Source organism: Myotis daubentonii, chromosome 5, assembly GCF_963259705.1.
Source record: "Myotis daubentonii chromosome 5, mMyoDau2.1, whole genome shotgun sequence".
Taxonomy (NCBI): Eukaryota; Metazoa; Chordata; class Mammalia; order Chiroptera; family Vespertilionidae; genus Myotis; species Myotis daubentonii.
Genome location: NC_081844.1, coordinates 77,868,097 through 77,894,832, shown reverse-complemented (window position 1 = coordinate 77,894,832; position 26,736 = coordinate 77,868,097). Strand labels below are relative to the sequence as shown.

Here is a 26,736-nt window from a genome sequence, read left to right as displayed (position 1 = left end):
TAGATTTAAGAACTCAGTTTCCCAACTACACATTTAAGAAAATTGGTTTTTGTGGTGGATGATGATGGTTGTGGATTTTGGTAAATAATTAAGATAAACCATGTGACTCTTACTTTGTTTCAATAGTGATTTCTACCTGTCCTGTATGTAGTAAGCAGTCCCTTAATTTCTACTGTAGTGTGTTCCTAGAATTGGACCTTAAAATTTAGTAATAGGCATGTTTATTTTGAGGTGGAATCTGTTCCCGTGGGTTAAAATTATTTTCATTAAAGCCTTAATCTTTTCAAATCTTAGTGTTTTTTTCCCCTTCAGTTAATTTATTCTATTGAATAGCCTTATAAAGGTTGTAGATGTATTATCTTGGGCGTGCCTGATGATCTCTATATTTGTTGTAATTATAATTTTTAAGCCTTATGGCTAAGTACATTTTATTTCTGCTTTTTATTAAATATATTTGGTTAATTGCACAGGTACTGACTGCCATGTAGACAAAAATGGGATGCTGACTTGCAGTCCTAGTGCTATCCTATAAATAGGTTACAGTGTTCATTTATCAGCTGTTGTATAAAATTGAGGGAAGGAAAAAGTGGATTATGGATGTTTATAATGTATACATTTTTTACAGGTTGGACATACAACTTACAAGTAAACTGGGCAGCAAACTCCAAGTTTATATTTCCTGTCATACTTGGACTAGACTGTCTTTCCCAGGAGGTAAAAAAAAAAAAGAAAAAAGATAGTTATAGCTAGTGATTGAATGCTCAAAATAAGACCATGTTTCTTTAAGACAAACCATAGATTGTCATGGCTGAAATTTAATTGAATGGAGTTTGTATCCTAAACAGGTTTAGGATAAGTAGCTAGTCTGTTTCTCCACCTAGAATGCTGCTAATGTAACAAACCACTTCATGTGGCTCATTTTGCTACTTGGACTCTGGAAATTTCTCTTGAGATAGCTTCAGTCAACCAGAGTATTGTTATTAGGAAAGTCCATTTAGGCTTTAATGGACAAATCAATTGTTCTTACTAATGATAGAGATAATTGAGTGCAGTGGTAGGCTGCAGCTACCACAAGTCCAGTGCCCATTGGTGGAAGTCAAAGACCAGAATTGTGATAGAAAAGGAAGTTAAAGGAAGAGTACTTCTCTGCAGACACTTGAAGACCAAAGTAGAAAGTATAATTAAATCTCTTGGAAATGCCAGAGGCCAATGAATGCTTCTACCTCAAGGCTTAGCATATTCTTTTTAACAGGCTAAATCCACTTTATTTTTCTTGTGTAGAAGTATATGGTGGCCATAGCTAGAGCCTGGATCCTCTGCACAGAAACTGGTTTGAGTCTTTACAAGATGATTAGTGAATTCTTGAAAGGGAGATTTTGTGAACATAGTCTCTTTTGAGGTCAGGGGTGAGATAGCTGAGGTCTTAAAGGTGGCATCAAAGGTGGCCTTGGTGAAGTTGCTCAAGGTGGCAGTGCAGCCCCTGGCTAAGGTGTAGCAGTCGTTAGTACTGGCCATCAGCAGCAGCAGCATCTTGGACATGGGCTGAGACGATGCCAGTGCCCCTGGGGGCAGGGATGAGGCACACCAGCACAGAGCCACAGTGAATCACCCTGCAAGGGAGAGTGTGGGGCTTGTCAGTGTTCTCACAGTAGCCTCGCCACACAGGGACAATAGAGAGGTTGGCCGGTATGATGGCCCCACAGATGGTAGTGGCTACTTCCTTTGAGTACTTAACACCGAAACCAATGCGTCCGTTGTAGTTCCCAATAGTGACAAATGCCTTGAACCAGGTGCTCTAGCCAGCACTCCTGCTTTTGCACAGACATATCTTCAAAACCTCGTTTTTGAGGGTTGCCGGCAAGAAATGTCAATTAACTCAGATGCCTTGATAGGCAGGGAGAAGAGAGATCTCCAGCAACTTAATCTTCAGGTCCTTGGCCTTGCCTCCTCGAGCTCTGCAACCTCAGCCTGAGTGCGACCTTGGCCCCAGATGCCACGGCCAAATCCTCCACTGAAGCCACCAGAACCTCCCATTCCATGGCGTTCAGGGCCCTCCCACAGTGCCAGCATCACTCGCCATTTGGTGTTTCCTCAGAAAAGAAGCAAGGCTTAGCATGCTTTCTGAGCTGTAAGGAAACTCAGTGGTTTAATTTGTTTTGGTATTTGGCAGTAGATTCAGAACTGCTTCAGCATGGCAATGGTACTTAGGGGGCAGGGGTAAGGGATAGTGGTTAAGTTTTGTAAGCCTTGTCAAGGGTAGACCTGACTACAAGGTTACATGTCAAAACACGTGTCAGGAGAAAAGCCAGGTTAGGGTTAGTCCCTTGCCAACAGCAGTGGGGGTCTGGAGTGTGTATTGAATGCAGCAGGCAGGAGTGGGAAGGGAAGCAATATAATGTATGTATGTGATCTTGAGCATTCTTTATTTCCCAGAACCACATGCAAAAGACGTGTGATTAATCTTTACCTTGGTTAAAATAAAACTACCATTTTAATTTTAATCCTCTCAATGATCTGACTAAAAGTACACCACAAAGACAAACCTAAGCCCAGCTCACTATTCCTTCCCTATAGCCACACTGGAACAAGTTGTAAAGGGCTGGAGAGATAAACATTTAAATAAGCTCATCAAGATCTTTGAGGTGGCAGTAGAGTAGCTCAGGGGTTTTCAGCTGGTGTGCTGCAAGAATTTTTAAGATATGCAATGATGATTTAGTTGGGCATGATCTCTTTTCCTGTAGATTGTCGAATAAGAAAAGGACAATAGTCAACACAACACCATCCAGTGTGAATGAATCAAAATTACACCTATTAGTTTTGTCAGATGGGGGGAGGTATACATACTTTTGGTGTGCCGCAGAATTATAGTAGTTTATGTGTGCCGTGAGACAAAAATGGTTGAAAATCGCTGCAATAGCTTATAACCTCTGAAAAGGTCATAGTGATGAGAGATTTGGTTATGACCGCTCTGCCTGGTGCCACGCCACGGCATCATATTTTGTCTTTGGCACTGAACTTCTTTAAAACAAAACTTTAATGATTGTGTGTAGGCCTTTGGGTTTTTCCAGCTTCACCTTAGATCCTAGGAAAAGTAACCCCAGGGATTGTATGGCCCCTTGAATGGGAATCGAACCCATGACCTTTCAGTGAGCAGGCCAACACTCTAAACTACAAGCAATACAGGCCAGGACAGAAGCCAAGATTTTTAAAATAGGATTGGGAATTGATAGATGACTTGGATCTTCATAATGAATTTGTTTAAGGCGCCTCTTGGAAGCATTTGGACATTTCTGCTATCAACCTGCGTGGCAGATGACCTACATCATTAGGTATCTTAGAAGAGTATGTGGCTTCTGAAGTACATAATTTTGATGTTGCAATCCTAAAAGATAGTTGACATTCTGAGTGAGTTAGGGTTCTGGTGCATTCAGCATGTGAATGAGAGTAGAGTGCTGAAATGACCATTACTGTAAAGGGTTGAGTTGAATTTAGAGTGCCCAGGAGAGCAATAGGTATTGAATGTTCAGTCCTTGAAATGGCAGAGATAGCTAAGTGAATAATGTGTAACAGTGAGCGTTTCCCATGTGCCAAGCATTTTACACGAATTATTTTATTAAGCTGTTTCAACAGTTTGAAAACTGACTCAGGAAGCATTAGAGTTCTTTTTTGTTCGCTGAAATATATATTTAGTGGCCTTTGAAGGGTGGGCAAGAGCCTACTATAAAATACTAAACCAAATTAAACGACTGAGTTCCCTTACAGTGTTTGGGTCTAGAGAAAGTGACGTGTGTGTGCCTGACCCCTGCTTCAGGAAGTCAAATGTGTGGCAAGCCCTTTGGGAATTATAGTGAGGGAGGGTTATTTGCACACTGGCCCTCTTGAGTTTGGACCAAGTCAAGTATAATCTGGTCACTGCATTCCCAGAGCTCATGGAATGACTTGACTATGTTTCTCAAGGACATTTATATGAGCCAGATTTGAAAGAGCTAAATCTAATCAAGAAAATGATTTTCAATTCAGCATCAGCCACCACAGCCTAGCCATTGTTCCTGAGGATAAAGGAACTTTCACAGTGGACTTAGATCAACAGATAGATTAGAAATGAAAGGGGTTTCTTTTAAGGAGGTATATATGGAATGGGACACGCAATTCCAAAATTTAAGAGAAGTATCGAATTCACAGCAAAATTGAGAAGAAGGTACAGAGATTGCTCATATGCCCCCTGGCCCCACATACAACCTCCCCTACTATTAACATCCCCTACCAGAATGGCACCTTTATTAAAATTGTACCTATATTAACAATCACTCAGAATCCATAATTTACATTAGGATTCATTCACTCTTGGTAAACATTCTGTGGATTTAAGCTGTACATTCAATTCATGGTTGTACATTCTATGGGTTTGGACACATGTATTTACATGTATCTACCATTATACAGAGTATTTTCACTGCTCATAAAATCTGTGCTATTTACCACCCCCCACCTCCATCTGTTATTATCTAAGTGAAAGAATTTCTCTCTCCCTGAAGCCAGTTTGATTTTGGAGTATTGGAGCTAAAGAATGACCTTGTTTTTTTAGACTCTAGTAATCTGGTATTCCGTATAAGACTGTTAGAAACTAGTCAGCTGTTTAGACTTTAACAAAGTGTAGTAAATGGAGTCTTATGCCAGCCCTTCATCACCTGACCATTTCCTCACCTTACTGAAAACCCTTACTAATATGTGGTTCTGTGCCTGCATTTTGTAGGCACAGAAGGCCTTTCTCACCCTCACGAACTGGACAGAATCCAGGCTCTGCTTTGGCTCTTATCTGGGTTCCTGGTGATGGAGTGAGGGAAGTGGTAGCTAGATGAATTGCCAGATGTGAGTTGTGAGTCCTAAATCCATCTGTTGCTTGGCCTGGTATCTTGGGTCAGCAGGAACCTGCCTTTAATTTAAAGCCTATAACTCCCTGACACCCAACATTCCAAGCCTTGTGCATATTCATGCTCTTGTTTATGAAAGAATGTTAAGGCTTTCCAAGCCTTGAGGCAGAGGACAGATATATTTGTCTAAAGGGGAGATCAGAGGTAAGAATAAATTGGCAGGATTTATTGAATAGGAAGAAGGGGAAAGCAGGGTTTTTCTGTGTTAGAGGGGAAAGGTATGTGATTCTAGTAAAAGGGCTTAGCTTTTTCAGCCAGGGGGAGTGTGGCAAGTGAGTTGAGCAAGAAGAGATGTTGCCATGGTGTTTTAATGTCCATGGAAGTAAGTAAGCCACTGCCAGGCACCAGCTGAGCTGAGTGGTTTGGTAGAGTGCTGGTAGTGGCTGGTTCAGGTAGTGTATCACAGGTACCTTGAGTCAGACAAGTGATTAGATGGCATGGGTGGGCTTAGAAGCTATTTTTACTTCATCGCAGCTATGTCCTGTCCTTGTAAGACAGAACTGTTAGATGTGCAAAGGAAACAGAAGGGTAGTGAGGCCCCCCAATCCCAGGTCCTGGGTAATTGCAGCTCTGAAGTTTCATTAGCCACTTCTCTGTGTTAACCAGGAGCCCTTTAAAATATAACAACCTTTAAAGGGAAAACATAAGGAAATGCCTTTAAACACTCAACAACTATTTACTGAGTACCTGTTATATGCCAGGTATTATTAGGCACTGGGAATAATACAGTGGTATGCAACACCAAGTGTCTGCCCTCGTAGAGCTTACACTTCTGAGAGACAAATATAAAAGGAATATCATTTGCTATGAAGAGAAATAAAGCAGGGTAGGAGGCAAGAGAATAAAAAGAAGTACTCTTTTAGCCAGAGCTGGTGGTCTGCACAATTCAAGTAGTTTGTGAATTAAATTTTCAAATTTATTTTAAAAAATGTTTTTTTTTATTGATTTCAGAGAGGAAGGGAGAGGGAGAGAGAGAAACATCAGTGATGAGAGAGAATCATCAGTCGGCCTCCTCCTTCACGCCTCCCCCCCACACACACACACACACTGGGATCAAGCATATGCTCTGACCAAGAATTGAACCCGTGACCTCTTTGTTCCTGAATCAACTGCTGAGCCACATCCAGCTGGGCTAAATTTTTTAATTTAGATAAATTTGAATTAAATGTAACAATACACTGATTGGGTGAGTAATAGGGCTGGTGGTTTCTGAGGAGGTGACATTGAGCTGAAACCAAACATCAACGATGAGAGGAAATCATTGATCAGCTGCCTCCCGCACACCCCCTACTGGGGATCGAGCCCAGAATCTGGGCATGTGACCTTTGATGCTCAACCTTTGAGCCACACTGGCCAGGTTATTTAGACATTTGAAAAGGAAAAAAACTGAAAATACAGTTTGTAGAGCCTGCACTGACTGATCTGACAGCATCCTCAGGGAGTTCTTCAGCTGTGGGGGGTGGGAGGTCAGGGACAACAGGAGGGAAGGTGCTGGCTGGTTGGGAACCTGTTGTAGTCCAGACTGGGATTTTCTGATCAGAACCCGATGCCTACACCTGAGCAGTAGGGCATGGCTAGAGATACTGACAGAACTATAATGGTAGGGACTCATTTATACAAATGTCAAAGCAGCCATAGTTACTTTCAGACAATCCCCTCCATTTCCTGAGATTCTTTCTCAAGCTTCAAAAGGACCGATTCACATGTTCTATTCTCAAATTGCCAGTACTTCCCGTCCAGAACTCTAATTAAAACTCTGATGACTTTGCCTATTAATACTTCAAAGTACGATCAGACAATATCTCTTCTTCCTGCCACCACCTCCACAAACTTCTTTGTAGCTGCACCTGTAAAGTGGATCTCCTCAATTGGATTATTCCCAGTAGCATACAAACATGGCTCCAGTATCTTTAATCCTAAAAGCAAACTTCTTTGACACTGCAAACCTCATAAGTACCTGCCTCTTTTCTATGCTCTTCTTGTTAGCAAAACTAAAATTGTTATCTATTCTCTATCTTCTCATATTTCATTTCACTGGACCACTCCACTAAAGTAATTGGCTTTATCAAGATGATTTTCCCATTGCCAAGTATAGTAGCTATTTTTCTGACTATTCTAGTTTTAGCATTTGAAGAGATGAACAGAATGATGTACTGGAAATAATTTGTCTACTGTTACACTAGACTTGTTTTTTTTTTCCCTTTTTGACGGCTGCTGCCCAACTTACTTTGCTATTTTTTTTTAATATGATTTTATTTCAGAGAGGAAGGGAGAGGGATAGAAACATCAATGATAAGAATCATTGACCAGCTGCTTCCTGCACGCCCCCTACTGGGGATTGACCCCGCAACCTGGGCATGTGCCCTTGACCAGAACCCAACCCGGGACCCTACAGTCCACAGGCCGACGCTCTATCCACGGAAAAACCAGCTAGTGCCGTTGCCTCCATGATGTGACTCAGGTGTCTAACATATATCTCAAACTGAATTCCTGAGCTCCCACTCAAACTTCTGGTGCTCTCTACCTCAGTAAATAGTACCACCATTCATGCAGTTATTATCCACATGTAGTCCATTAGCTATACCTCCAAATATATCTTTCTCTTCATCTCACAGATCCTGTCCTAGTTTAAGCCTCCTAAAAGATCTTACTACTTTCCTTCTTCCTCCAACTACAACCCATTCTCCATACAGTCACAAGAGTGATCTTTAAATTGTAGATTAGAGGATTCCACTCGCTAACCCTCCATTCCCTAAGGTTGCTAAATGCAAATAGAATAAAATCCAACTTTCTTAATGGTGTCCTCCATACAAAGCTCTTTATGATTGGATCCTTACCTGCTTTTCTGCCTTCATCTCTTTTCACTCTCCCCCATTCATTCAGTTCTAATGATGCTGGCCTTGCTGTTTCTAGGACATACCAAGCTCATTCTTTTTTTAAAATATATTTTTATTGTTTTCAGAGAGGGAGAGAGGGAGAAACATCAGTGATGAGAATCATTGATCGGCCCCCACTGGGGATGGAGTTTGCAACCTGGGCATGTGCCCTGACCAGGAATCAAACCGTGACCTGCTGGTTCATAGGTTGATGCTCAACCACTGAGTCACACTGGCTGGGCCCAAACTCATTCTTATCTTAGAGCTTTTGCAAGTGCTCCACTTAAATACTTATCCCACCTCTTCCCATGTCTGGTGCCTTCCTCAGAAAGTTTCTGCTTAACTATATTTCGTCCCCGCCCTTCTACCTTTACTCTCTAGATCAACTCTTTTTTTTTTTTAATTTTTGTTTTATTGCTTAAAGTATTACAAAGGGTATTACATATGTCTCCTCCCCCCCCCCCCCCCCCGCCCACTCCCCAGTGTCTTGTGTCCATTGATTATGCTTATATGCATGCATACAAGTCCTTCGGGTGATCTCTTGCCCCCCCTCCCGCCCCCCAACCCTCCCCAGCCTTCCCGCTGTAGTTTGACAGTCTGTTGGTGCGCTGCTCTGCCTCTATCTATTTTTGTTCATCAGTTTATAATGGTTTTTATTATCCATAAATAAGTGAGATCATGTGGTATTTTTCTTTCATTGACTGGCTTATTTCACTTAGCATAATGCTCTCCAGTTCCATCCATGCTGTTGCAAATGGTAAGAATTCCTTCTTTTTTACAGCAGCATAGTATTCCATTGTGTAGATGTACCACAGTTTTCTAATCCATTCATCTGCTGTTGGGCACTTAGGCTGTTTCCAGATCTTCGCTATGGTAAATTGTGCTGCTATGAACATAGGGATGCATATATCTTTTCTGATTGATGTTTCTGTTTTCTTGGGATATATTCCTAGAAGGGGGATCACTAGGTCAAATGGGAGTTCCATTTTTAACTTTTTGAGGAAATTCCATACTGTCTTCCATAGTGGCTGCACCAGTCTGCATTCCCACCAGCAGTGCACAAGTGTTCCCTTTTCTCCGCATCCTCTCAAGCACTTGTCTTTTGTTGATTTGTTGATGATAGCCATTCTGACAGGTGTGAGATGATACCTCATTGTTGTTTTGATTTGCATTTCTCGGATGATTAGTGACTTCAATTCTTGGTGCATGTGCACACAGGGACCCTGCTTCTTGGTGCAAGGCCACACCAAGCAACAGAGACTCTGATACTCGATTCTCGGCACGGGCACAGGGTGTCCCTGACTCCTGACACGTGCTAGGAGACTCTGATTTTTGGCACATGCGAGCCGGGTCTCTGTTTCAGCACAGCACAAGCGGGGTCTCTGATTCTAGGTGTGCACATGAGGCCACACTAAGTGCCTGTGACTCTGATCCTGGGCAAGCGTTGCTACCACCAACCCACGGCAGCCACACGTCTTGGTGTCAGAACTCTTCAGTGACACTCGGGGGATGCGAAGCTCCCACTGCACATGGCCCAGGCCCCCGCAACTCAACATTTGAACCTTCTGGTGATAGTTAGAATGGGGCGACAATGAAACAATCCCCAGAGGAAAGAAAATGAGGAATTGACAAGAAAGGAAATAAGTGAAAAGGAAGCATGAAACATGAATTCAGAGTAATGGTCATACAGTTCATACGCCAGATGGATGAGAAAATCAATAATCTATGCAAAAGCTAGGAAGAAGTCAAAAGTGATATAGCTACAATTAAAAACACCAAGGAAGGTTTCAACAGTAGACTAGAAGAACAGGACAGAAATAAGCCCAATCTGAACAGCAACTGGAGAAAAAAATTAAAAAGCAGGAGAGCCTAAGGGAGCTTTGGGACAATGCAAAACGAAGTAACATACATATAATAGGGCTGCCAGAAGGATAAGAAGAGCAGCAAGGATTAGAAAATCTATTTGAAGAAATAATGACAGAAAACTTCCCTGATATGGAGAAGAAAAAAGTTACAGAAGTACAGAGTCTCCCAGGTAAGATGAATCCCAAAAGACCCACACCAAGACACATCATAATTATAATGGCAAATGTTAACGACAAAGAGAGAATCTTAAAGGCTGCAAGAGAGAGACAGAGAGTTACCTACAAAGGATCCCCCATCAGATTATCAAATGATTTCTCAACAGAAACACATCGAGCTAGAAGGGAATGGAAGGAGGTGTACAAAGTGATGCAAAGGACTGAATCCAAGAATACTCTATTCAGCAAGACTATCAATCAGAATTGAAGGGGAAATCAGGAGATTTGCAGACAAAAAAAGGCTAAGAGAGTTTATTACTACCAAGCCAGCAATGCAAGAAATGCTAAAGGGAATGCTATAAAAAGAAGAAATAGAATGGGAGGAAGGAACACAGGCATAAAGTACATAAATGGCTACAAACAAGTACCTATCGATAATAACATTAAATGTAAATGGATTAAGTGCTCCAATCAAATGACATCGAGCCCTACCGGTTTGGCTCAGTGGATAGAGTGTCAGCCTGCGGACTGAAAGGTCCCAGGTTTGATTCTGGTCAAGGGCATGTACCTTGATTGCTGGCACATCCCCAGTTGGGGGTGTGCAGGAGGCAGCTGATCAATGTTTCTGACTATCCATCTCCCTTCCTCTCTGTAAAAAATCAATAAAATATATATATATATATATATATATATATATATATATATATATATATATATACATATATATATATATATATATTTTTTTTTTAAAAGACATCAAGTGAATGAATGGATAAGAAAACATGACCCATATATATGCTGTCTACAGGAGACCCACCTCAGAATAAGGGACTCACACAGACTGAAAGTGAAGGGATGGAAAAATATCTACCAGGCAAATGGAAATGAAAAAAAAAACTGGGGTAGCAATACTTATATCTGATAAAATATACCTCAAAGTGAAGACCATAACAAGAGACAAGAAAGGCCACTTCAAAATTCTAAACAGATCAATGCAAGAAGAGGATATAACTCTGGTAAACATTTATGCACCCAAATACATAAAAAAACTTTTGGAAGATATCAGGGGTGAGATTGACAGCAACACAATCATAGTAGGAGACTTTAATACACTATTAACATCACTGGATAAATCCTCTAGACAAAAAATTAGAAAAGAAACTTTAATCCTAAATGACTCACTAGATCAGATGGACTTAACATCTTTAGAACATTCCACCCCAAAACTACAGAATATACAATCTTCTCAAGTGCACATGGGACATTTTCAAACATAGACCGCATATTGGGACACAGGCAAAGTCTCTCCAAATTCAAGAGGATTTAAATCACATCAAGCATCTTCTGAGATCACAATGGCATAAAATTAGAAATTAACTACAGTAAAAACAATCACAAAAATTCAAACACTTGGAGGCTGAATAGCATACTATTAATGAGTAGGTTACCAAAGAGATCAAAGAAGAAGTAAAACGCATCCTGGAAACAAACGACAATGAAAATACAACAATCCAAAATCTTTGGGACACAATGAAAGCAGTACTGAGAGGGAAGTTCATAGCATTACACGCCTACCTCAAAAAACAAGAAAAACTGATAATAAACCATCTAACTCTGCAACTTGAAGATGTAGAGAGCAACAAGAAAAGCCCAGAGTGAGCAGAAGGAAGGAAATACTAAAGATCAGAGCAGAAATAAATGGCATAGAGACCAAAAAAACAATACAAAAGACCAATGAAACCAAGAGCTGGTTCTTTGAAAGGATAAACAAGATTGATAAACCTCTAGCCAGGCTCACCAAGAAGCAAAGAGAGAGGACCTAAATAAACAAAATCAGAAACCGAAGAGGTGAAATAAGAACAGACCCCACAGAAATATGAAGAATCGTAAAAAAAAAAAAAAAAAAAAAAAATACTATGAGCAACTCCAACAAACTGGTCAACCTAGAAGAAATGGACATATTCCTAAAAAAATACGACCTTCCAAAAATCAGCCAGTAGGAATAAAAAAATCTGAATAGGCTGATAACTATGGAGGAAATTGAGGCAGTAATCAAAAAGCTTCCAACAAACAAAACCCCTGGACTGGACAGCTTCACAGGGGAGTTTTATAAAACATTTAAAGAAGAAATAAAACCTGTCTTCCTTAGACTATTCCAAAAAATTCAAGAGCAAGGAGCACTTTGAAGCGCTTTCTACAAAGCCAGCATTACCCTAATCCCAAAACCAGATAAATACAATATAAAGAAAGAGGATTACAGGCCAATATCCCTCATGAACATAGACGCCAAAATCCTCAACAAAATTCTAGCAGATCAAATCCAGCAATACATTAGAAAGATCATACACCATGACCAAGTGGGATTTATTCCAGGGATGCAAGGATGGTACAATATCCACAGAACAATAAATCTGATACACCATATAAACCAGGGATGGGGCAAACTTTTTGACTCGAGGACCACAATGGGTTCTTAAACTGGACCGGAGGGCCGGAACAAAAGCATGGATGGAGTGTTTGTGTGAACTAATATAAATTCAAAGTAAACATCATTACATAAAAGGGTACGGTCTTTTTTTTTTTTTTAGTTTTATTCATTTCAAACAGGCCGGATTCGGCCTGCGGGCCATAGTTTGCCCACGGCTGATATAAACAAACTGAAATATAAAAACCATATAATCATATCCATTGATGCAGAAAAGGCATTTGACAAAATCCAACACCCTTTCTCGATATAAAAAAAAAACCCTCAGCAAAGTGGGAATAGAAGGATCATACCTCAACATAATAAAAACCATATATGACAAACCCACAGCCAAGATCATACTCAATGGGCAAAAACTAAAACCATTTCCCTTAAGAACAGGAACAAGACAGGGATGCCCACTCTCACCACTCCTGTTCGACATAGTACTGGTAGTATTAGACAAGAAGAAGAAATAAAAGGCATCCAGATTGGAAAAGAAGAAGTAAAACTGTCCTTATTCGCAGATGACATGATATTGTGCCGGAAGCCGGTCCATCCTTGCTGCCTGACACAGTCGCTGCAGGAAAGAAACATCTGCACAGCATATGTTTCAAGAGACCTGGCGTATATAGCATACTATTCTTAATATGTTTGCTCCCCTTAGCGCTGTGTGTTTTAACCAAGGTCACCTCTCCGAGAAAGGTTGTTTCCCCAGGTCGGAATTTTTCCCTGAAGTCAGGGAGGGGATGCCTCTCCTAGAAAGGTTGTTTCCCCAGGTAGGAATTTTTCCCTGAAGTCAGGGAGGGGATGAAACTCCTTAACTAAGTGCCAGGCGGGTAGTTAATCACTACAAACAATCATGCTTAAGCTACATAATCTTTACTCCCTGGAATGGAGATAAGAAACGCCCTAACCTTTGTAATAGAAATTGACAGGATTAAAATCAACTGGTATAAATACGGATGTAACAAGACAATAAACAGCAGAGCCTCTCTGGAGATCAAGACCAGAACTTGGCTGGAGATCCTGGCTAGGCTGCTGATCAACTGAACGCTGTCTCCGTGTCATTCCTTCTTCGCCGACTCCGTCCACACCTTTGGGGACCCCTGGACCTGCTGGGGCTGGACCCCGGCAATATTGTACATAAAGAACCCTAAAGATTCCATCAAAAAACTACTAGACTTAATAAATGAATTTGGCAATGCAGCAGGATACAAAATTAACATCTAGATCAACTCTTGACAGTACTTATCTACCTACCTAACGTTCTTTAATTTAGGCTTACGATATCTACCCCACTAGAAGACAAACTCTCTGAAGGCAGAAGTCCCTTTTCTGTTTTGTTTACCACTGCCTAGCACTTGAGCAGAGAGGATACTAGGTAAATATTTATTGACTGACTGGCACAGTCCAAACTGGTAGCTTTCTGAGCCAGTTAGTGGGCCATTGGCTGGGCCTGGACTCAGAGACTCTCCTTAGGAAATCACAACCTGGCAATTGGCTTATAGGACATGCTGAATTCACACTTGCCTTCACCTCACTGATGTCTCCTGAGCCTGGCACAGGAATGCTTAACATCTCAGGGCCTGGCCTGGGGCTCCATGGATAGCCAGCTGGCAGGCTGGGCTGCAGTCTTTTTAGATTATCCTCTCTGGTGGTCTTTGCCCCAGTGTGCTGGTTCCAAATGCCGCATTGGTGCTGGGGTCCTCTGGAATCCCATGGAATCAAGCAGATGGGAGGACATAGCAGGAGATGGTAGGTCATGTCATGGTTTTTGTAATCTATAAAAGACCCCTTGATGCACTGCACTACCCCACTCTTAACTGAGCCTACCCAAACACTGCTGCTAGGGTTTGCTGTGAATTTGATCTCACAGAGGGACACTAGCGCCGTAGGATTGGAGGCTGTTTCCAGGGTCACACTGTGGGTGTATGATCAAGCTGCCCTGGCACCCAGTCTCTGATGGCCATCCCAGGAATCTGGACAGGAGTCTGGGACCTGGAGAGAGGAGAGGACAGCTTCTGGAGGCTTCTCAATGAGGGGGTAGGTTTAGTGATGATGCTCTCTTTGGATACCCATCTGACCCTCTACTCTAGCACCATCTGCTGGCTGGAGCCAATCAGCACTAGAACTTATTAGGAACTGTTCAAGACCTGACTGCAGGCAACCCCAACCCTGACCCAATTTTTGCTGGGGCCAGATGACCACTCTCAGACCACAGTGGGCACCCATGTATCCCCATAGACCAGTGGTCGGCAAACTCATCAGTCAACAGAGCCAAATATCAACAGTACAACGATTGAAATTTCTTTTGAGAGCCAAATTTTTTAAACTTAAACTACATAGGTAGGTACATTGTTATTAATCAGTGACCTTCCCTGTAGCAAAACTGTTACATTTTTGTTTATGGAGCCTTTGTAAATTGGGAGTAACTAGGAAAACAGGTCTTGCTAGACCAGACTATTAAGAAAGGGGCAGTGAATTATAGGCTATCAAGAATGTACATTAGGTTACTGGCACAGATTCAGATTGCTAGCCTTCCCCCCCCCCCCCCCCCCCGCCACCGCCTCAAAATGTCTTATATTCCCCATCAATACAAGTATCAACCAATGAATACATAAATAAGTGGAACAACAAATCAATATTTCTCTCCCTCTCTCCCTCTCTCCCTCTCTCCCTCTCTCTAAAATAAATAAACACAATGGGACGGGGGAGGGGGGAGGGGCATATGTAATAGTTTCAACAATAAAGAATTTAAAAAATAAAAATAATCTTAAAAGAAAACTCAGGTGTGCCAAAATGATAACTTATTTTCTTTCTTTTTTAAAAAATATATTTTATTGATTTTTCACAAAGAGGAAGGGAGAGGGATAGAGAGTTAGAAATATCGATGAGAGAGAAACATCGATCAGCTGCCTCCTGCACACCCCCCACTGGGGATGTGCCCACAACCAAGGTACATGCCCTTAGCCAGAATCGAACCTGGGACCTTTCAGTCCGCAGGCTGATGCTCTATCCACTGAGCCAAACTGGTTAGGGCAATAACATTTTCTTAATTATTTTCTGTTATATTGTAAATCAGTGAGCTGAACATAGACGTCTTAATACGCCAAATTAATTTGGAGTCTTTTATTACGCTAGCGGGCTCAGAGGAATATTGCTTCCAGAGTTTGAGCAAAAACATGGAGGAAGCTTTCCCTTTTTATATTTTTCTAATGTCTTTGTCTCCTAAATATGGAGCTTCTGGTCCCTTTTGCAAGTTTTCAAAAAAGCCCTATGTATGCTTAGCTGACAGTGGTTCTCAACCTTCCTAATGCTGCGACCCTTTAATATACTTCCCCATGTTGTGGTGACCCCCAACCATAAAATTATTTTCGTTGCTACTTCATAACTGTAATTTTGCTACTGTTATGAATCGTAATGTAAATATCTGATATGCTATATGTGTTTTCCAATGGTCATGACCCACAGGTTGAGAACTGCTGGTAGCAGATATCTCGCAAGAAGCCTGTAGCCTTGAGTACAACACAGTTCAGTAGCCTTGAGTACAGATAACTAAAAGACACCTGGTATGGGGGTAGGTAGGAATAGCAGCGCAGAGCGGCTTGCAAGGTCAGACAGTTGAGTTCCTATGATTAGAGCAAGCCAATAATGGCAGAATTAATTCACAGAACAAAGGACTATCTATGTCTAGTGGAAATTTCAAACAGCACCTTTTACAAAACAGAGGTTACTATACTTCATCTATAGTACCTATTACCATTTGATAGCAGAAATGTGATCTGATCACTTCCTGGGGAATTCAGTTGGGTGAGTGCATGATTACTCAGTCATTTCAGGGGTACACTCAGTCAAGTTGAGGGTCTGTCCCTCTTCTGCTATCCGAGATCACAGCTACATTCTGCAGAGCTAACTAGTATATGGTCATGGTATGGAGTGGGAGGTGAGGGAGCTGGAGGGTGTCTGGTCCTTAGTCATCATACATTTTCCTCTAGTGCCCAGGGAACCAGGCAGACCTTGCCCCTACTAGGTTGTGAGCTGCCATCCTTGGTCTCTACTGTGCCCACAGGTGTCTGCATTGGTGCCATGGTCTCTGGCTTGGAGTTCATCTGCTTTTGTGCTCCCTTTATCACATCCCCAGAAGCTCCTTCCTGGTCACCTACCCCCTCTTTGAGCAATTTCCATGCTGTTTTAGGGCCTCAGGACATATTTAATGCTCCTTGGGATCCTATACATTAGGCATGAGCCTGAGATCCTCTCAGGTCCCCATGCCTAGGTACACCCAGGTGGAAAGCTTAGAGTTTGGCAAAAAGGAGGAAGGAGAGGCTCAGCAGGGGAAGGTGCGGCTCAGAGGGGAGAAATAACTTGTTCAAGATCACCTAACAGAGTTGATGTGCTTACCATTCTATCAGGAGAGCAAGACTAGGGAAGTTGACACAGCAGAGTGCAGCCAGGAGATCTCTGACCATGAGAATGGTATTACTGCTTAGTTTATATGCCGTCCTATGGGCTGGAACACACATGCACAATCTAGAATCCAAGGTCTGTCCCATGGGTGATAGGTGCCAGATAAAGGGAATGTAAACTGAGTTTTGTTCCATTTTAGATGCACTGAGGGGGCTGGTCCTTGAAGGAATCCTCCTGTAAACACTTTACAGGTAATGAAACTATTAACAAAGGGAGATCATCTCTGGAAATGATTTCACCATAAAAACCAGGACTACCTGAATCCAAGGCCTTTACCTTCCCTCGTGGTAGTATGCAGGGAATAGTTGTAAATCAGAAAACATTTCTGGCATTTGAGGGATGGGGCTAAAATTCAACATATGGGCTGTGATGGCAGAAGCATAGCTGGGCCTGAGCCTCAGCCCTACTCTGCAGTGGTTGTGTGACACAGGAAGAGTCCTTTTCTTTGGTTTTATTTCCTTCCTCTGTAGAACAAGGGGTTTTCATTATGTAGTGTGTGGAGTGATTGAAGTAAGAATGACACCTCAGCCTTCTCAGGGCTTAACCCCTCCATCCACACACACCATGGGGACTGTTAGAAGCCAGTTCTTTCAGACTTAAGCTGGTGATTATAGTTAACTAGTGGCCTGGTGCATGAAATTCATGTATGGGGGAGGGGGTGTTCCCTAGCTCAGCCCGCACCCTCTCCAATCTGGGACCCCTCGAAGGATGTCCTATTGCCGGTTTACAGGGATCGGGCCTAAACTAGCAGTCGGACATCCCTCTCGAAATCTGGGACTGCTGGCTCCTAACTGCTCACCTGCCTGCCTGCCTGATTGCCCCTAACCACTCTGCATGCCGGCCTGCTCACCCCCAACTGCCCCACCCCTGCCAGCCTGATCACCCCCAACTGTCCCCCTGCTGGCCTGCTCACTCCAAACTGCGACCCCCTGCTGTCCTGATCACCTCCAACTGACCCCCACTGATGGCCTGCTTGCCCCCAACTGGCCCCCCTGCTGGTCTGCTTACCCCCAATGGCCCTGCCCCCCACCAGCCTGATCACCCACCCTGCCCTCCCCTCTTGGCCTCTAAACGCCTCTACCTCGGCCCCGCCACCATGGCTTTGTCCAGAAGAACATCCGGAAGGTCTCCTGGAAGGTCTCCCAGTCTAATTAGCATATTACCCTTTTATTAGTATAGATGAGTGGAGATGAGTGATCCCTAGCTTGTACCCCACAGTCCAGCAATTGCCTTGTCCCTCCTGAGTGGAGGGTTTGAAAGAGGGTAGGGTTGATTCAAAAAGTATGGAGCTAAACCAGTCACCTTTGACAGACATTGCTGGTCCCTTCTTAGCAGTGCTTTATTACTGAGTCCTACTGCAGAGGTTTCCCAACTTGTCCTGGGCTTGGAGACTTGTTTAAAAGGCAGAAAAATCTACCCCCTGGGGAGTTGATTCATTAGATCAAGAGTTGACCCAGGAATTTGCATTTTTCTTGACCTGAAGCCAATTTATTTTTTGAAGAAAAGAATTTTTGACCTATGTGATACATTCATATGGATTTACATTCAAAATGTAGAAAAGGATATAAAGTGAAAAATCACCTCAACTCCTGCTCCCTCGTCACCTAGTTCCCCTCCCCTGAGGCAAACAATGTCTTGTGTATTTTTCCTGAAATAATCTATGCATATAATAGTACGTATGAGTAAATGAGATCTGAATGTTAAAAGCAAGCATCTTTTTCTTTTTTTTTGCTTTGAAAAAGTTCCTTTATTCATAAAAATAAAGCAGTTAGTAGCATGCAAAATACACACAGGATGTCCCAAAAATTGTTTACACACTTTGAATCATTATAAAGTCAGTGTTTATTAACATATAGTTCATTTTCAAAATTTAAAAGAATCTACGGAAATGAATAATTGTTTTGTCAATGTCTGTTTTCAAACTGATGACCTTTCTGGTCCAGGCACTGCTGATAACTCGAAGCAATGGAATCACAAGCATCAAGAATTATTTTGTGCCGAAACTGGTTTGGCTCAGTGGATAGAGCGTCGGCCTGCGGACTGAAAGGTCCCAGGTTCGATTCCGGTCAAGGGCATGTACCTGGGTTGCGGGCACATCCCCAGTAGAAGATGTGCAGGAGGCGGCTGATCGATGTTTCTCTCCCATCGATGTTTCTAACTCTCTATCTCTCTCCCTTTCTCTCTGTAAAAAATCAATAAAATGTATATATATTTAAAAAAGAATTATTTTGTTTGGTATTTGTGTGTCCTCAATTCATCAACTGTTGCTGGGTTTTGTACCAGAAACTTTATCTTTTATGTATCTCCATAAAAAAAGTCTAGTGGCACTTCAGGATAAATTTTCTTTGTTCAAAGCTTAGTCTAGCTTCACCCATTATTTCATTTCTTTTTTTTAATATTTTTTTTATTTATTTCAGAGAGGAAAGGAGAGGTAGAGAGAGATAGAAATATCAATGATGAGAGGGAATCATTGATTGGCTGCATCCTGCACGTTGTGCCAAGCCCACAACCCAGGCATATGCCCTGACTGGAATCAAACCTGGGACCCTTTGGTCTACAGGCTAACGCTCTATCCACTGAGCCAAACTTGCTAGGGCTTCACCCATTATTTCAAATCAGTTAAACCTGAAAAGGAGTGAAAATTAAGTGAGTCATCAGCTGTTCAAGTGTGTATAAATTTTGGGGGGACACTTTATATTTGCTATGATGATCTCATATCACTATATATTATTTGTTATTTTACTTATTTCAATGGAATTACTTTTTAAGTTAATTTAAATTAATATTTACAGAATTCTGTGAGAAAGAAAACACTATTAAATGGTAATTGCTGCAATTCAGTGTTCTCAGTATTTGTAACACTACATTAAGGCCAAATAAAAACACAGTAGGTTCTCGTGTTACATTGGAGATCTGTTCCTACGGCGTGACGTAACGTGATTTTTTCTGTAAGCCGGAACCCACCTACATAAGCACCTACGTCACTCACATGGAGCACATACACAGAAGAAGTAAAACAGTTAAAAAATTTTAAAAGATAACAATTCCTGACCTTTACTTGTAAATAAATAATAAAAAACATAAAGCACATATATATATATACGTCAAAATGACGGAATTTTCTTTTATATAAATAACTAAGAGGCCTGGTGCATGAAAATTTATGCACTGGAGGGGGCGTCCCTCAGCCTGACCTGCCCCCTCTCACAGTCCGGGAGCCCTCAGGGGTGGGAGGCGACACCCCCATCACACCTCTGCTGCTTGGCCAGCCCTGGTTACCTGCACCTCAGGCTGGCCCTGGGCGGCTGCGGGGGATGAGGGGACTGGGGGAGTCTAGCCTTGCTGTGTGCCTGCTGCCCCAGTGGGGCTGAGGGGACTGGGCACAGCCATCTTTGAGGGCATGGCAGTCAATTAGCATATCCCCTCTTTATTAGGTAGGATGGGAGATGGCAATGTAACCAGGAAACGACGTATGTCAAGTCTGATGTAACTCCCCAAGGACTGTCTGTAAATCATTTATTTTTTCCCCTGTAAATCATTTTTTAAGAACCTGAAAACAAGCATCTCTCGATGATTCTAATATTGGGGGTCCTCAGACAAATTTGGAAAATCATACACTAACTGTTGTAGCCGGTTTGGCTCAGTGGCTAGAGTGTCTGTGGACTACCAGGGTCCCAGGTTTGATTCCAGTCAAGGCACATGCCTGGGTTGTGTGCAGGAGGGGGGCGTGCAGGAGGCAGCCGATGGATGATTCTCCCTCATCACTCATGTTTCTCCCTCTCCCTCTCCTTTCCTCTCTGCAATTAATAAAAATGTATTTAAAAAAACAAAAACAAAGAAAACCATACACCTACTTTATGCCAGGCCTTGTGCTGGGTGCTTGGGCTAGATGTGTGACATGGCACTGCCCAGTCCTGCTTAGGATACTCAACTGAGTTTACAAGGTGCCACTGTATGCCAGGGGCAAACAGGGCGAAGGGGCTCCAGGGGGCCTTGCCTCGGGGACCTGTGGCTCAGTTGTTGAGGGCAGGGCTGTGTTATGGAAAAAAGCAAGAGCTGTAGGTCCTTTCATCTTCCTTCATCAGCTGTGGCACCTGGCGGACACTGGATACCACTGCTGGTAGACAAAGACCCGGTAACTCAAGACGCTGCTTGGCCTCCCTGCCCAGCCCGTCCCGTCAGGACTGTAGGCCTCTGATTTCTTCAGAGGGCCCTGAGTGGAAGAGTCTTTTGTCTCCCTGGCGTCGGGAACACATCATGTGCCTGCCGGTTAGGTGAGCCTGGCGCCCTAGTCTCCTCGGGAGGGTGGCAATGTTCCCAAAGCTGAGCAGGGTAGAGCCAGGTAAAGTCCTTGACGGGGTGGGGAGGGAGGGAGGGGATTTTCAGACCAATCCTTTCTTTCTAGGGCTGGCTTCATCCTATGGACCCTATCTATCACTGACCTCAGGGAGCACCCATTAAGAGTTCCGTCCAGGCTGGACCCTGGCTGGCTGGCCCGCTGGTTCACTGCGAATCCCCAGCGCTGTGCCCGAGCCTACACAGGAGCTCAGCATTCCTTCCTGAATGAATGGGGACCCATTGCCAGAGGGAGGCCTCTTCTCTAAGGCCGGGGGTTTCCTTAAAACAGTGGTTATCTTGGGCCCGGAAGTCTCTGCAGAAGTCGATGTTAGTAAAAGGTTAAGAGCACCAAACTGGCTTTGCCACGGAACCGTTCAGAACCCGTTCCCTCACATTGAAAGGAGAAAAGGGTAATGATATTTCACCTCAAGAGGTATTGCGGACTGTGAGCTAACTCATGTCAGGCTCAATGGAGGGCGCGGAGAGCCTGAACAGAAGCTCAGCGGTGACTGCAGGGCCCCATCTGCCTTCTTTCTCGGAGCCCCAGCTTTCCCGGCCCCAAACGGGAGCCGCTGCCCGTCCCAGACACTAGCAGCTTCTAGGCTTTTCGGGACCGGGGTCATCAATTCGGCTGGGGGCAGCCCCTGCCTGAAAGACCCTTGCAGGTCGCAGAGTGCACCGGCCTTTCCCCGGGGCCTCTGAGAACAGCGAATGCCGCGTCCGAGGGTGGGAATAAGAATCAAGGCCCGCCCCGTCGCGCCCTCCGTCTTTACGCCCGGCCCCGCCCCTCAGGCGTCCTGGGGCCACCCTGCCGTCCCCCACCTGCCGTCAGGCGAACTCGGCGGCCAGCCCCGCCGCTCTGTGACGTCACTGGCCCTGGGGTCCTCGACCGCCGCTCCTATAAAGACCGACGCCGAGCCGCGCTGTTGCTGTAAGTGGCCTTGTTCTCCACCTTTTACCTTTTGGTTCTGCTGACGCGCCCGGCTCTCGTCAGCCTCCGGCCCGCTCTCTCCTTGAGACCGAGCACCGTGAGTAGCCGCCGACGGAGCCGGAAGGGGCGGTGGCGCCGCGGATCGCGAGCTGGTGGCCGCATCGCTGCGGCTTCGGCTTGCCAGAGGCGGGAGGCACCGGGGCCTGGTCTGCCTTCGGCCCGGTGCAGCCCGTCTCAGACCCTGTTCTCCGGGAGGTGCCGGCGGCCTCCGTTCTCCCGCTCTGCCCCTCCACTCGGCGAGGCCTCGTTTGGTCGTGCGTCGTCTCGACGCCCCTTGGGCGCACGGGCGGGCGGGAGAAGGTGCGAGCCGAGCCCGGAATTGGGCCTTGGCTGCTCGGGGCCAGCGTCAGCCGGCGCGGAGCTCGGCTGCAAGGCCCGGGCGGCGGCCGGCGCCTCCCTTGGTGCTGAGACTGCCGGCCTCGGGGACCCGGGGCGGGGAAGGCCGCGGGGTCTGAGTGGCGGCCCCGCTGTGGGGAGCGCGGGCGTGTGTCCGTGTGGTTGTGGTGGGAGAGGGAGCGTGGCGGTGCTAGTCCGAGGGCTTCTTTAAAGCGCTCGTCCTTTCCCTCCCGTCTCTGGCGTCGCTAGTAACCGGGTCTCCGCCCGCTGAGGTGGGGCCGAATCTTTGCAGATAGCTGCCCGTTCCTCTTGAATATTCCTATTATTTTGCCACAGTCTAGAGTTGGTGACACAACGGTTGTAATAGCAGGTACCATAGTTAACAGGGTGTGACTTTTAGGAACCCTAACTCTAAAACTGAAGGTGTCTGGCTTTTAAAAAGTGACCCTGAGTTGGTTCACTTTTTTTTGTTTTGTTTTTGCTTTAGATCATTTTTTTAATGGAGACTTCGGGTTTGGGTTTTTGGGTCATGAGTTTTTTTTTCTTCTTTCTTTCTTTCTTTCTTTTTTTTTTTTTGTCAGAACGTCACAATAGAATTATTTGTGTCGTGGAGCAATGCATTACTCCACTCTGCCCCCTGAAAAGAGGTGTCACTTAAAACAGTTTTCTTCCCTTCATGATGTTGATAGAATTCACATCTTGCTAGCCATGGAGAGTGATTTAATTTCCAGCTAACAGGAGCCTAAATAAATGAAGTAACGGTCTTGAAAGCATGTCAAATCAAAATTTCATCCATTATTAAAAATTGTTGCACCAAATTCCAGTTGTATAACACTAAAAAAGTTCTCTTTAAATATTAAGTTTAGGATTACAATGTGCATCGAATTACAGATTAGCCGATTGACTCCCTGCTATTTAATAAGACTTAAACTCCCTTAAGAGTAAGCTAATATATTAATTTGACTATGACTAAGCAGATCTTGTTATTTATTGAGTTATTTGAAAAAAAAAGTGCAATGATAGTCTTCCTTAAAAATAATTTTATCAACTGCATTGCCAGACTTGTGATTCTGTAATGTTTATTCCAAGTACTATAGAACATAAAAAGAACGTAGAATATTTTGTAATTAAAAACTGGACTTAGGTTAAAATATTTCTTTTGGAGATTTCTTCGTCGTCGTCTTTTTTTTTTTTTTTGCCTTGTCACAGGGCAGGTCCTCCGCCCTGGGCCCTCTGCATTATGGCAAGCACGAAGCAACATGGAGAAGCAGACATATTTGTAAACTGAAAAGCGAAATTCAATTCTTTACAATCATGGGTCAGTGAGAGGATATTTCAGTGCCTGGTTTTAAAACATACCTTTACCTTTTTGCTTCCTTTCCCTAATAGCTTGTCTGTTTGGGGGATGGAGATAATTGTCTGGGAAAAGCTGAATGAACATTTTAACTGATTTAATGGGACTTAAGTCTTTAAACCTAAATAAAGTGAATGAGTGTTTTAAATGCCAAATTATCCACGTTCACGTTAATAGTGACATCACAGGATTAAGACTCTCAGAAGCCTTTAAAATTTATACTTGAGCCCCAGCCAGTTTGGCTGAGTGGATAGAGGTGTCGGCCCATGAACTAAAGCAGTGGTTCTCAACCTTCCTAATGCCGCGACCCTTTAATACAGTTCCTCATGTTGTGGTGACCCCCAACCATAAAATTATTTTCGTTGCTACTTCATAACTGTAATTTTGCTACTGTTATGAATCGTAATGTAAATATCTGATACGTAGGATGTATTTTCATTGTTAGAAATTGAACATAATTAAAGCATGGTAATTAATCACAAAAACAATATGTAATTATATAGTCAATATGTGTTTTCCGATGGTCTTAGGCGACCCCTGTGAAAGGGTCGCTCGACCCCCAAAGGGGTCGCGACCCACAGGTTGAGAACCACTGGACTAAAGGGTCCCGAGTGTGATTCTGGTTGCAGGCTCATCCCTTGTGGGAGGCTACCAATGGATGTGTGTCTCACATCAGTGTTTCCCTCCCTTTGTCTCTCCCCCTCCATTCTCTCTAAAAATCAATGGAAAAATATCCTCTGGTGAGGATTAACAAAAAATAAAACAAACAAAATAAAAGGATCATAAAATCTGTACTTGAAATTTGAAGAGGTCTTGAATTAATCTTTATGGGCAGGTATTGCTACCTTTCTCTCTTCCCCCCACCCTCTTCTCCCGAAGAATGCGAAGATGGTAAGAAATTGCTGGCTTAGAATTTTTAATTTTAAACAATTTTTTTTTTTGGCCAGAATTCAAGTCTTTGAAGTTAATTGCTCAATTAACTTTCATGTAAGAGGTGTCTTTTTCCTAATGACTCAATCTTAGTTAATAAATACATTTTTGAAACGAGTAGTAGGTTATTACTATGAGGATTTTGGCAGAAGATCTCAAACTTGGACACCTGGACAGTCAGTAATGAAAGATAAAAAGGATGCTGTGCAATTTGTTTCTTATTTGGCATAGGGAATTAGATTGACATCTGTTTATCCTTAGCTCTTTATTCTGTTATATGATCTTGCATTGATCCAAACATAAATAAGTATGTCATGATCAACTTTGGATTTGAACTTATTTTTCATTGGTAAGTTTCACTAGAGGAAAATTACTATCTTATTTGGTAGCTTTATTTATTTTGGACTGCCCTCCCTCAGGTTTGCAGGTAGTTAACTGTGACAGTTAACTTCAAATGCAGTAGTCAGTATTGAGTGAAAGCAGAAAGGCAGACAAAAAAAGTAAGTCCCATTTTAGAAATATTTTGCATCAAAAGTATGGAATGTAACTTTAAATTTAAACCAGCAATGAGTTCAGTAGGGAAGGCCTTAAGAGCTTCTGTTTCTAGGAATTATACTTTGAAAGAATTTTTTAGAAACACTTGTATGTTAGCCCGTGAATAACCACTCACGGTGTTTTACAGGGCTATATACTAAAGGTTTTTAGGATTTTATAGTTATAGAGGGCTTTTAACAGAGTAATCCCACCCCCCAAAAAAACAATGAAAAACCTTGATTTTACTTTTAAAAAATCAGTAGTGTATGGAAATAATATCTCGTAAATTTCAGATTCAATATAATGCCTTTTTTTTTTTAGATGCCTTCAATTAAATTGCAGAGTTCTGATGGAGAGATATTTGAAGTTGATGTTGAAATTGCCAAACAATCTGTGACTATCAAGACCATGTTAGAAGGTAAGTTATTTTAAAAGCCTGGGTCAGGGGGAAAAAATAAATAGTTTGAGATAACCTGTGAACATTGAATTTATACAAGTAATCTGTCAAAGTTCTCAAGAATATGAAGGGGTTAAGTTTACCTTTTTTAAATTTAAAGTATTAACTGCATTTTTTTGATACAGGTCACCTCTTCTGCATTGTCTGAAATAATGAGATTTCCCCCCCCTATTAAATAGATAAGACCAATTTTCAGTTTCGAGTAAATTTAGATTCACAATTTCTAATGACAAAAATTAAAGCCTTTGGAAAAGAGATCCTTTCTATAAGGTAGCTAAATAGAGCACCTGGTTTCAACAGGAGTAAACTGAGTAGATTGTAAACCGAGTCGATGTGTGTTTGTTTTTTTTAACCAAGTTTTCCCTTTTGTCTAGTTTGTCATTCCTCTGAAACTACTGCAAAGTGTATGTGCAGCACAACAAAGAAGTAAGACAGAAAAACCGGTTCTGAAACATTTTTGAAATTTTTTACTAGTTAACATGGATCCCTTAGTGTTACCAGTGGGCTGGTGGACGTAAATATAAAATGGAGACATACAAATCAGTCTCTAGAATTGGTGGGGAGGGGGAAATTTACTAGTAATAAGAGTGTTCTTCAGAAATTAGACCATTTCTTAATTTTTCAAATATCAAATGCTTTTATATAGGGAAGATATGTAGCTTACAGATATTTAAGTGAGTTATGTGCCAAGCACTAGCTATATTCTGGTGAAAAGAAGGTAAGTGAGAAATAGTTTTTGCTCTTGAAGGACTTTTAAACCAGGAAGGGAGACAGACACGAAAGAAGTCAAACTGCCACATGGTAATATAATTAGTGCATTAATAAAATTGTGTGCCAAAAGGTGCTGTGGGAACATCTTGGCTGATGCTATTCTTCAGGCTTGTGGAGAGACCGCAGTGTGTAGTCCTGGGTGATATTTCAAATCTAGTAGAATTAGGATGTTTTGGAAGATTGTTCTGCAGTAGAGAGGATGTGTTAAAGAAAAGTAAAATCAAGGTTTTTAGTTGTGTTTTTGGGGTCGGATGAGATTGTGA

At 42.8% G+C, this 26,736-nt stretch overlaps 1 protein-coding gene and 1 pseudogene across 2 annotated transcripts in view; one reads left to right on the top strand and one right to left on the bottom strand.

The window, feature by feature from the left end:
* Positions 1-1,253: 1,253 nt before the first annotated feature.
* LOC132236151 (small ribosomal subunit protein uS5-like) lies at positions 1,254-22,193 on the bottom strand (annotated as a pseudogene).
* SKP1 (S-phase kinase associated protein 1) overlaps positions 21,895-26,736 on the top strand; it is an 18,629-nt gene continuing 13,787 nt past the window's right edge. Inside the window, exons 1-2 of one of the 2 annotated variants that reach the window (XM_059698413.1) lie at positions 21,895-22,031; positions 25,567-25,663. In XM_059698413.1, coding sequence (XP_059554396.1) covers positions 25,567-25,663 — 97 coding nt within the window. In that variant the 5' untranslated portion in view covers positions 21,895-22,031. Of the gene's footprint in view, positions 22,129-25,566; positions 25,664-26,736 lie in introns of both variants that reach the window. The other variant, XM_059698412.1, reaches the window with a different exon arrangement.